At 42.4% G+C, this 12,408-nt stretch overlaps 1 protein-coding gene across 1 annotated transcript in view; it reads left to right on the forward strand.

Annotated features, from left to right (window-relative positions):
* LOC119654923 (signal recognition particle receptor subunit alpha homolog) overlaps positions 1–12,153 on the forward strand; it is a 33,551-nt gene extending 21,398 nt beyond the window's left edge. Inside the window, exon 3 of the mRNA XM_038060573.1 lies at positions 10,825–12,153. Within this exon, the coding sequence (XP_037916501.1) occupies positions 10,825–11,931 (1,107 nt within the window). The 3' untranslated portion in view covers positions 11,932–12,153. The remainder of the gene's footprint in view (positions 1–10,824) is intronic.
* Positions 12,154–12,408: the final 255 nt, after the last annotated feature.

Below are 12,408 nucleotides of genomic sequence, written 5' to 3' on the forward strand. Positions count from 1 at the left end.
ATTTTCCAAGATTCTCTGCGGAGTGTACTTCTAGTAAGGACGGTAAGTTACCACTAAGTTGTACTTCAACGCAAGGTTTTGATGGAGAATCTTGCAGACGGAGTTATGACCATTGGTGTACTCGGTACTCTTTGCAGTTGCATAACCTACAATCGAAGTTGGTTATTGAGGAGTCATGAAGTAAGTACCGTTTGTAATTTTTGTTGCGAGCGAAGCATCCTGAGTTGAAGTTAGGAATGCTTCGGTCTTATAGAAAAGTACACCATAAGTCAACCATTTGTTGGAGACTTCGTTGTCAATACCTGGCATCAACAAATTGTTTATACGACCTCCGTGAATGGGTTTCTCTTTCCACATGTCGACCTTTTGTTGGACTGAATTAACATTCGACATTCTCTGTTTCTCAAGTTCAAAGGAGATAATTTATTATCTGCCATGGCGGTAGCCTGATTTATTTGGCTAAAGGATTGTTTCTCAAAGAAAAACTCATGAAGAAAATGCATTTGATTGTAGTGCAATGTTTTCAAATCAAGTACCCCCCTTCCTCTGTGATGAAGTGGGATAGTGATCCTCAATTGTTCGACAGTTCTATTGTGCACTTTGTTGTTTGCAAGAACTACTCTTACCCGTCTATTGACATTCTAAATCCGTATTACTCCACTGCATCACACCGAAAGTATAAAGAAGGACGGAAATGGCGAAGGCGTTGATCGCCATGATTTTATTTTTCCCGAACAGCTCAGTTTTAAGGAAAAGGTGCAGACGCCGTTCAAATTCGTTGGTTTTCATCTTTGTCAAACATACATTAAATGACTTAAGGGGGTCATCTCGTGTGAAGGCTGTTTTTTGCCTTTTTTTAGAAATTTTTTGTGAAAAACTATTGCGAATTGCGAATTTTTCACCATATATTTACTAATATCTTGAGCATGCGTAGTAATTTTTTCAGCCCAATAGCATAGTTCATTATTGAAATACAGAGCAACATATACACCGATCTCCAAAGAAAGTTGTTTTTCTGCTGCGCACGCTAGAGGGCGCCCTGATCACCTTAAAGAAAAAATGTAAACAAAATTTTTACGTGCGAACCTAAGCACAATTCGCAAACTAGGATTATTAAAAAATATTGAAAGCTAAATTGTTGGTCCCTTGTTAAACTTTTTTTGTGTTTTTTCAAGACTTCTTTAGTGAATAAAAAAAACTACTAAATGAATCGCAATTAACCTAGTTTGCGGACCGTGAAAATATGTTCTGAATAAGTCCTGAAAATTTCAAAGAATTTCGTTGGATAGATTTTGGGCTATGGCAGCAGCAGATTTTCAACTTGCAGTTTCGAGAAAAACGCAAACGCTTTTTCAATGAATGGATTTTTAATCTTAAGTGAGTGAAGTAATCTTAACTGATCATTAATCTGCAATACCTAGTCCATAAAGTTTAGGTTTCTTGAAGATACCGAAATAAATCCTTGGCTTCAATTTTTATGATTTTAGCGAAGTCATTTGAAACGATAAAGCGCTTCTTTACGGCGATCGACATAAACTTGGCATGTGACATTTTACCTGTTTAACACTGTAATTTCCGAACAACTACGAATATAAAAACTCACTTTGCCCATATATTCTACACTATATGTAGATACAATTGATGCCAAAAAAGTCGATTCCTAGGATCCGACACACGAGATGACATGCACGGGATGATTAATGTGCATTTCGACGATATGCCATGTTTGACTTGGAACTCGTATTTACTTTCATGCAGAAAAGCCAAACAAAACCACAGCGGCCTTAAAGAGTCGCCTTGGATGATGCCACGCCTGATTGGCATCTCTCCTGATGTTTGTGAGGATACCTATAGCTTCATGCTCCAAATCTTCATCACTGTTCTCAGGGGAAGAACCACATTCGGGTTGATTTTGTACAAGCGAGGGGCTGAACCACAAACTTGCGGTATGTCCAATCGCATCCGTAGGAATCAAACAAGTCGGGAAACCGGAAGCTTGACGCTTCAGGTATAAAAGGTCTTGTGTTTCCCTATGTGAGGAGCATAACGTAGTTCTCCATTGGCTTATAGCATTGACCCGAGATATTGAAATCGTTCAGTTCTGGGCAGGTTACTGCCATTGCCAGAACTCAGCGATTTAAAAATCTCGAGTCAACGCTATCAGCCAATGGAGAACTGCGTAATGAAATTGTTTCACGCATTAATGCAACCTGGATGAAGTGGCATTCCCCAACTGGTGTTCTTTGTGATCGACGTATCAGCGCACGTCCCAAATCTAAAATTTCCTGCAATGTCGTCCGTCTGCCACTCTCTACAGTTCTGAGTGTTGGCCGACTATAAAGGGTAATGAACGGCGTCTTGCGGTAATGGGGACGAAGATGTGGCATTGCACTGGTGGCGTGACACGTTTTGATTACATCTAAAATGAGAATATCCGCGATCGATATGGGTTTGCATCGATCGTGGAAAAACTGCAAGAGAGGCGTTTTCGATGGTGTAGTCACGTAATTCACGCTAACGAGAATTCAACAACCAGTATTGATCAGAACATCGAAAGCAATGGTAAGCAACCAAAAAGCCGGCCAAAACAATGGTGGCTTGATACGCTGGATGGGGATTTAAAGGTCTCGCGATTACATCCTGATCAGGCATTTGATAAAATAAAATGACGAAACCGATCATCACGAGCCGACCCCGCTTGCGAACTGAAGGCTGAAGAAAAAGGAAAAGATGTGAGGAGCGACGAGTGCACGACAGCTCCGTGTAATATAGCTAAAAATTCCATTGCCCTCTATTTTCTAGAAAGCGATTTAAATAAATCATTTGATGCAAAGCCCTATGTTGATAATGGTCAACTTCATACGCTTCACGCTCTCAGTTTAATATTATTAGCGAATGAAAACAATTGAACGAACATCAAATATAAAAAAGGGCTAGGGAGAATTAGATTCTTCTTGAATGGAATTTTAACATTTCACTCGAATTTCAATTATTCTCGTTAATTATGACGTCAGCATCTTATTTGTATGGCTTAGGATGCTGTTAATTAGCACGAAATTGATAAGTTTGAACTTCTATAACTTTGACACTAATAGTTGGATTTTCATGGAGCTTGGCATGTGTATGCACGGGACTATCCTCTATGTCGGTGCAAAATTTGGTACACCTAGGATGAGTCTAAGGAGAGTTTTTTAGTCAATTTCTAAAAGTTGATAATATACTATTACTAAATTTATTTGAGCAGATACCAGAATGGGACACCTCGTGAAGATTAGATTTCACATAAGTGTTTTACACAAAACCTTAAAAAGGGCAGCAGATAAATAGATTCTTCATAAATGCCACTTTAATATTCCACGCGAATGTCAATTATTCCGGGTAATTATGACGTCAGCATCTGATTTGCATGGCTTTGGAAGCAGTAAACTCGCGCGAAATTGCTAAGTTTGAACTGCTATAACTTTGGCGTTAATTGTCTGATTTCCATGAACTTTAGCACATATATACGAAATATTATCCCCTATGCTGGTACAAAATTCGGAAGTCCAAGGATGAATTTAAGGGGGGTTTTTCAGTAAATTTCTAAAAAGTAGTAGTATACTATTAGTAAATTTATTTGAGCAGATATCGGAATGGGACATATTTTGAGGCCTAGATTTCATCTAGGCGCACCACCCTGATTTTTTTCGGATTTTTAGGTTGGGCAGTTTCCGAAAATGAGTCCTGTCTCACTTCAAGTGAAGTGAGTCCTTACTCACGCACTTTGCAATTTATGCCAAAACTAATGTCAGTTTCGGAAAGTACAAATCAGGACCTTTCATTTGATACCCCACACAACTATATCCAGTGAAAAAAATTTTTGAATCCCCCCTTTGCATGTATGGGGAGCCCCCCTTTAAACTCCACCTAAATTTATGCTACTCACTGTATGCGTGAGATTTCATAGCTCCCATCTGCTCACCAAATTTCGTTCGGATCGGTTTAGCCGTTTTGAAGAAAAGTGCGTGTGACAGACAGACATTGAATCGATTTTAATAAGGTTGTGTTTTACACAAAACCTTAAAAAGCATTCAACGAAGGACAACACCTTGTTTTTCCAGAAACGTGAAAATAACCTGGATGTGGATCAGGCAGAAGACTTCTGGCAAAGTGTTTGGAGCGAACCAAGCCGTTGCAATTTAGAAGCAGCGTGGCTCCCACAACTTAGGTGTTCATGCGAGGCCCTCCTCGAAGGGACCATGCCTGACATAACTGAAACTGACGTAGAAGCAGCCCTTGAAAAGACAGGTAATTGAAAGTCGCCAGGAGTTGACAAGATTCACAGCTTCTGGCTGAAGCGGTTCAAGAGCAGTCACAGGGTATTGGCAAATCATTTTAATAAGATGATTGGCGATCCCAAATTAATAATAATAATAATCGTTGGCGCAACAATCCATATTAGATCAGGGACTTGAAGTGTGTTAGAGCACTTCATGCAAGACCGTAACGGTACACTACAGAATAGCCTATAGGAGGCAATGTGGGCAGTATTGCGCTCCGCTGAGATTATTACCCTGATTTGACTCAGGTACTCATTAGCTGAGTCGACTGGCATCCGACGGCAAATTACAATACAAATTTCACTGCCACCAGTGAGATTTGACCCGCGACCTTCCGTACGACAGCCTTGTGCTCTAACCACTCAGCTATCCGGACACAAATTAGCTCCAGAATTTTTCACAAAGGGGATAACTTTCTTCATCCCCAAGGAACAGAGTGCGTCTTGCTCTTCAAAATGTCGACCAATTACTTGTCTTCTTATCATCTACAAAGTTTTCACTTCAGTTCTGTACGCAAACATCTCAAAACATCTTGATGTTCATAAGTTGATAGCTGAGGAGCAAAACGGACGCACAAAAGGCTCCCGAGGCTGTGAAGAGCAGCTTATAATTGATACGGTAGCTGTAAAGCAGGCTGTCCACCGAACACGAAATTTCTCGACAGCCTACATCGATTATAAATCAGCCTTTAACTCGATATGGCATTCGTGGCTACTACAAGTGCTACGCTTGTACAAAATCAACTCAAATGTGGTTCTTCTCCTGAGAACAGTAATGAAGGATTGGAGCACAAAGCTATCGATATCCTCACAAACATCAGGAGAGATACCAATCAGGCGTGGCATCTTCCAAGGCGACTCTCTAAGCCCCCTATGGTTTTGTTTGGTTTTGAATCCCATATCCCATCTTTTGCATGAAAGCAAATACGAATTCCAAGCCAAACTTGGCATATTGTCGAAATGAACATTGAGTCATTTAATGTATATTGACGAAGGATACATCCAAATTGAGGGTATGGATTTGAACGCCTACAACGCCTCGCCTGCTGGGGGAATTTGAAAAGCGTCCAAATCTTGTTCTAAAAACTGAGCTGTTCGGGAAAAATAAAATCATGGCAATCAAAATCTTCGCCATTCCCGTCCTTCTTTATACTTTCGGTGTAATACAGTGAAGTAATACGGATTTGAAATCTGTCAGCCGACGGAGAAGGGTAGTTCTTGCAAACGACAACATGCACAATACAGCTGCCGAGAAATTGAGGAGCACTATTCTACGTCATTACAGAGGAAGGGGGGTACTTAATTTAAAAATATTGCACTACCATGAAGTGCATTCTCTTTGAGAGTTTTCCTTTGAGAAACAATCCTCTAGCCAATTACATCAGGCTACCGTTATGGCAGATAATAAATTATCTCCTTTGAACTTGACAAACAGAGAATGGGATCCCATGTCAAATGTTACTTCAATGGAACAGAAGATCGACATGTGAAAGAACTTCAATTCAGGATGGTTCACGACTCCTCAATCACCAACTTCAGTTGTTGGTTGTGCAACTGCAAAGAGGAGACCATCCAGCACATAACATCTACGTGCAGGATGTTGAGCAGTAGCGAGTACACCAATGGTCATCACTCCGTCTGCAAGATTCTTTATCAAAACCTTGCACTGAAATATAACTTAGTGGGAATCTACCATCTTTACTACAAGCATACTTCACAGAAAATCTTGGAAAATGGTCGGGCCAAACTACTGTGGAACCACACTATTGCCACCGACCACAGTGTTAGTGACAACAGACCCGATCTAGTTCTGCTTCTCAAGAAAGAACGAACGTGCTTCATAATCGATGTAGCTGTACCATTGGACCGGAACACTGTTGCAAAACATCAAGAAAAAATCCGAAACTACGCCCCTTTGGCGGACGATATGAAGCAGGCTTGGAAGCCGCAAAATATCGCAGTATCCCAGGGGGGTCTGGACTATACTCGTACATGGAGATGTAAAAAGCGGTTATCCTTGCAACCGAAGAGTCCTGTCCGGTAACAATCTGATCTAGTGGTCTTCAATCTTGATTCGTACTGACTTCCACTTAAGATGTGTCTCTGCAGATTATAGCCACCGCGTCACTGCTTGAAGTGTTTGCGACAATCGGGGTCGTAGCAATACATTTTCGGATGGTCGCTTTGCGTTGAAACGCATCATCACTGTGATGCGGGCCTTTGGATGTTGCCTTCAGCCCATCCTTAGTTTGGTCACCCCTCGGTCCGGTTGGGCGGGAAGAGGGTCCGTGAGCTTTTTTAACTATATATATCCTGTGTCCTTCCGTGCGGATTAGGGAATGCTCGGCGGTTGCATGCACATGAACGCATCCGAAGATGTGCGTGTATGGACATAACGGGTAGGTGGGAACAAAAAGCCTGTCCGTCGATAAAAATTAGCTATGGGAAGGATATCCAGAAATAAAACCAAACATGGAACAGAAGGAGAATAAAGTACCGGGGGTTTTTGGGGATGGGCAAGCGGGCTTCCGACCGTCGATATTGAACGACCGCAGTGCCTCTGTAGTGGGAACGTTGGTTTGTAGCATCCAAACATGCAACAGAAGGAGAATAAAGTTACGGTGCAGAGCTTCGAAAATTCAGTACCGGGGGTTTTTGGGGATGGGCAAGCGGGCTTTCGACCGTCGATATTGAACGACCGCAGTGCCTCTGTATTGGGAACGTTGGTTTGTGGCATCTAATGTTACAAGCGTGCAGGCTAAAACTGGGTCCATCGGCGGACCCGTTCAGAAGCAGCTCGATTCTTTGCAGATCCCCTCCTATACGGGCACAAGCCCCCGCGATCGCTACCTTCAGTGGGAAGTGTGCAGCGGGAGTCTTCGATGAACCGAGTGATGCTTTAGGCAACGATCAGTCCGGAGCTATCTGCCCTGGATAAATAGATCATGGAGCTATGTGAATTCATACAGGAACGCAGGAACATTCACCAGAATATATGGGGCATGATAAGAGGAAGAACGAGGGGGGAAGCCGTCGATTGAAAAATTGAACCCGACTCAGGTAACACCTGCTCAAAATACAAAAGGGGAAAAACCGGAGAAGGGGTTGCGCGAAAAGCTAAACCACTCAACAGGCAGCAAATGCGAAAGAAAAAAGGATTCAACTCCCAAAAACGCGGAGCGGGGGAAAAAGAGACCGGACCTTCAAAAGCGGATGCAGAAGCCTGGAGGAAAGTGAAACCGTGGAAGAAAAGATCGGAGGAAGATATGACCCGAGGTGATTATCATTTCCAAACGAGGTGAAGGGTCATATGCTCGCATTCTCAGAAGAGTGAAGGCAGACCCCGAACTTGGGAGAAATTGTCGGTCCCACAAGGGAGATTTTGTGCTGGAGCTCAAGAAATCCAAGCCAAATCGGAAAGGCATTAGGACAGGAAGCCGACAAAAGGGTTAGCAGACCGGAGATCACTATAATCTGAGAGCATAATACCTCCAGTAACTGTCGAAGAGCTGCGGGAAATATGTGGTAGGATCGGTGACAATAAAGCCCCGGGTTTGGATGGACTCCCCAAACGAGCTTTGAAACTGGCAGTGAATACTAGCCCTGACCTTTTCGCCAACACCTTCAAGGTGTGCCTGAAGGAAGAAATATTCCCTGTCCAGTGGAAAAAGCAAAAGTTGGTGTTGCTTCTGAAAACCCAGCGTCGTATCATCCTACATGCCTGCTGGATACAATGGGAAAGATGATGGAGAGAGTCATCTATAACAGACTCCTATCCATCGTCGAAGCCAGCAATAGTTTGTGGGAACGCCAGTTTGGTTTCCAACGTGCCCGCTCTAAGGTGGACGCAACTAGCACGGTAGTAAACCTGGCAAAAGCGCACTAATTTCTGGCGGCTGCTGTGCCGTGTTGGCGCTGGATGTCAAAAAAAGCGTTTAACTCTGCCAGCTGGAACAGAATTAAAGGGGAGTTGGCTGACATAAGTGTCCCCGGGTATTTAGAGAATTTGGTGGAAAACTACCTCTCAGAGGGGACTCCCTGGTACGGGACGGATGAGGGCCCAAAAGAGTACATTGTACACAGGGATCGATAGTTGGTCCCCTGTTGTAGAATATCATGTATAATGGGGTGCTTCCTCCTCCCGTCCCTGAGGGACTACGATTATCGGCTTTGCTGATGACCTAGTTGTGGTTGTAACAGTAAAAAACCAGAAGATGTGGAGGCCTGCGCGACGGATACCGTGAGAGTGGTAAACTTCTGACTAGAAAAGGCCAGACCGTACGCAAATACGGAAGCGGTCTTAATAACGAACCGCAGGAAAAATAACACTGTGAAAGTGGAGGTCGATGGATATACGGTCGTATAAAAGCTGACTATCAAATACCTGGGGGTGATAATTAGCACCAAATTGAACTTTAGAGAGCACCTAGAATATGCATGCCAAAAGGCAGGCAGTGCCACCGCTGCACTTGCAAAGCTGTTGCCGAATATTGGTGGATCTAAACACTGTCGGAGGTTGGTGCTAGCCGGGGTGCTGCGTTCCATCCTGCTTTACTCGTCACCTGTGTGGGCAGAGGCAGTTGCAAACTCTCAGAGACGAAATCAGGTGAGCTCAGTTTACCGGCTGATGGGGCATACAGAGCGTAGAAATGTGGCAAGCTCAGGGTCGCATGATCTCTGGCAGCACCGATGGGACGAATCTACGAAGTGTCTGCGGACGCACAGGCTGATTCCCAACACTATCGTGTGGCTTGAGCGGAAACATGGGGAGACCAACTACCACATTATCCAGTTCCTCATAGGACACGGTGGTTGCTACAGACAATAGATGCACCGCTTTGGGTTTCTTGACTCTCAGAATTGTCCTAGATGCAGGGGCATCTTTTGTTACGCATATCCGGAAAACAAAACCTACACCCATCACGATCCCAATGTGTCTCTCTGAGTGCGTAGCACTTTACAATTGTGATGCTCCTCAACCTGAATCGGGATCATGCAGTGAGAAGTCTGTCAGTAACCGGTTCCCAGGTCAAGAGAGCGCGCCTTGTGGTAGCCGTCAAAAGCGAACCGTCCCCGGATTCGCGTCTGCCATCATTTGGTTTCGAGCAAGCTCGTAGCTGCAAGAGGGAGAGGAGTCCCACCATCTTAATTCGCTTAGGCCCAGAATGTCTAGCTTATATCCTTAGAATTCCGACTCAAGTTAGCGAAAGGGAGCATTCTGAGGACCCTCGCCATTGTTGTCGAGGAGCGTGTGCATATTTCAGAAACCAACCATAGTCCGATTTCGATGGCCAAGGACGTTGCGGTAAAGTCAATCCCTGTCCGAGACGTTATTGGCGTTTCGGTAGCAATAAAGTTTTAAAATTTGCGGGTTGCCCACAAATTTTGATCCCTCTAGTCGACAAGCAGGGAAGCCTTTGAGTGTATTCTTAAGGTCCAACTCACAGGGTAGGTTGCGCTAATGTGTAAAGCAATTTCAAGACGCAGTTCATTATTGACCGATAGCATGACCGCTCAGTTTTGGGTAGGTCACTGCCATTGACAGTGATTGTGCCTGTTTCATAGTTTTATTCAGATTCACGAGATCATCTTTGCTATTAGACGTTAGGAAAACATTATCGGCACAAAGCAGTGTATAGGACGCTGGACGTTGGATGCCCCGTGTAACAGTATTCTTAACACGATTAGAGAAGACTGTTGAGAGGGCGCTTCCTTGATGAGCATCAACGGAGACATGAAGCAATGTTGATACATCATAGAGCTTACAAGATGAGGTCCATCCAATCCAGTAAATCCAGAAATACAATGTAAAGATGACAATGTTTCTCTATGAGTAACCGCGCAGCGTTTATCGCGTCGATAGTTCCGTATTTTGTGACAAACCCTGCTTTATTTACAATTATTTCAACGATGTCCCGAATACGGTTGTCAAAAATCTTCATAGTATGGGAGCGCAACCGGATCGGGCGGTAATTTGAACAATCTGCTGGACTGCCTGTTGGGTCCAAGGTTTTTGCTTTCCAGAGCCCAGATGCGACGTCTTCAAGTCCTGTTGCTTTCCCAGCCATCACAACTCTATATAACCTCTTAAGAGTCTTTTACCTCCCAAGATGGAGAAAATAAGTAGAAGAAACAGAGGAGCTAATACAAAATCAGGCCATTTTGTTTTTCCGCGGCTACTTACATATTTACAAGATTAACCTGCAACCCACAATATGCCCCTGGAATCGTAATATAATGTAAATAATATAATTTTACAATTTGATTAAAAAGTTTAAACAGAAAAGATATCTTGATGCCTTTTTGGCCGTTTAATAGTTGAGGTACTCCTAAAAATAGCAATAAGCCCAATCCAATCTATATTTATCAAGATTCCAAGCTTGACATGCAATACTCACTTTAGAAAGGAATTTCAATAATACAATAGATAAGGCCTTTTGAATTTGATGCTTTCCTCCATTTTGACAAAAATAAATATCAACACCAAAATATTACTCTAATTTCAGATTATTGGAACCATGAAAGGCGGAATACAAGATCTTGAAATCGAAAGCGACAATGAGGATTACTCTGACAATCACGAATCAGAAAGTGAAGAGATATCTGAGTATGAAAAACGACATAGTAAAACAATCACATCCAAAAAGCCTTCGACTTTGTTCAATTTGTTTAGAGGTCTTGTCGGCTCTAAAAGTCTGACACAAGATCTTATGGCACCTATCCTAGATAAAATGCGAGACCATTTGATTGCCAAAAATGTAGCAACAGAAATTGCTCATAAGCTTTGCGAATCAGTTGCTTCGAAGCTAGAAGGGAAGGTTATTGGCACATTTGATACAATTGCGACTACGATTAGGACTAGTTTGAACGAGGCGTTAGTGCAGATTTTATCGCCAAAAAGACGAGTTGACATTCTTCGTGATTGTTTAGAAGCAAGGAAAAATTGTCGACCATATGTAATGACATTTTGTGGAGTGAATGGTGTGGGAAAGTCAACCAATTTAGCGAAAATTTGCTTCTGGCTGATTGAAAATAATTTCAATGTTTTGATTGCAGCTTGTGATACATTCCGTGCAGGTGCTGTAGAGCAGTTACGTACTCACACGCGACATTTAAATGCACTACATCCTCCAGAAAAACATGCTGGCCGTATTATGGTCCAGCTCTATGAAAAGGGATATGGAAAAGACGCAGCCGGTATTGCTATGGAGGCTATTCGTTTTGCAAAAGATTCCGGAATAGATGTTGTTCTGGTTGACACAGCAGGTCGAATGCAGGACAATGAACCGCTTATGCGTGCATTGGCTAAGCTGATTAAGGTGAATGAGCCTGATTTGGTATTATTTGTTGGCGAGGCCCTTGTAGGTAACGAAGCTGTCGATCAACTTGTGAAGTTCAACCAAGCTTTAGCAGACTTCTCATCCAGTAATAATCCTCATATTATAGATGGAATTGTTCTCACAAAATTTGATACAATTGACGATAAAGTCGGAGCTGCAATTTCAATGACTTACATCACTGGTCAACCAATTGTTTTTATTGGGACAGGGCAGACGTATACGGACTTGAAAGCGCTGAATGCAAATGCGGTTGTACACGCTTTAATGAAATAAAGAAAATAAATCTGCTCCAATAAAATATTTCCAATCACTAAATGCTATTAATCACTTGAATATCAAGCCATTTGTTACACGGCCCATTGTGTAATTCTAGAAAATAATTTGGAACATTTGGATCTTAATATATTGTTGAAGGTGGCTTTGAAGAATTAAATCTATTTTTTTTTTTGTTTATAGATCTGCTGATTCAATCCTATTAAAGATTTTTCATTATTTTCTGTGGTTGTTGCTATTCTACTTCAGTGTTTACCCTGTTCGATAGCGGGATCTACTCATCTACATCCGAGTCGCTATTCCATCTGGTTGGATCTTGGGCTGGATAATCAAGATGAGTAGTTGCCGCGATGTATGCAGTTATTACAATCATTGGACTTAGTTTACAAACAATTAAAAACGAATATTATCTATCACAACTTGTTTATTAATAGTTGCTTATTTTTAAGCCTAGAAAAACTTTTGCTTTATGATATA

This window comes from Hermetia illucens, chromosome 4, assembly GCF_905115235.1.
Source record: "Hermetia illucens chromosome 4, iHerIll2.2.curated.20191125, whole genome shotgun sequence".
In the NCBI taxonomy this organism is placed as follows: domain Eukaryota; kingdom Metazoa; phylum Arthropoda; class Insecta; order Diptera; family Stratiomyidae; genus Hermetia; species Hermetia illucens.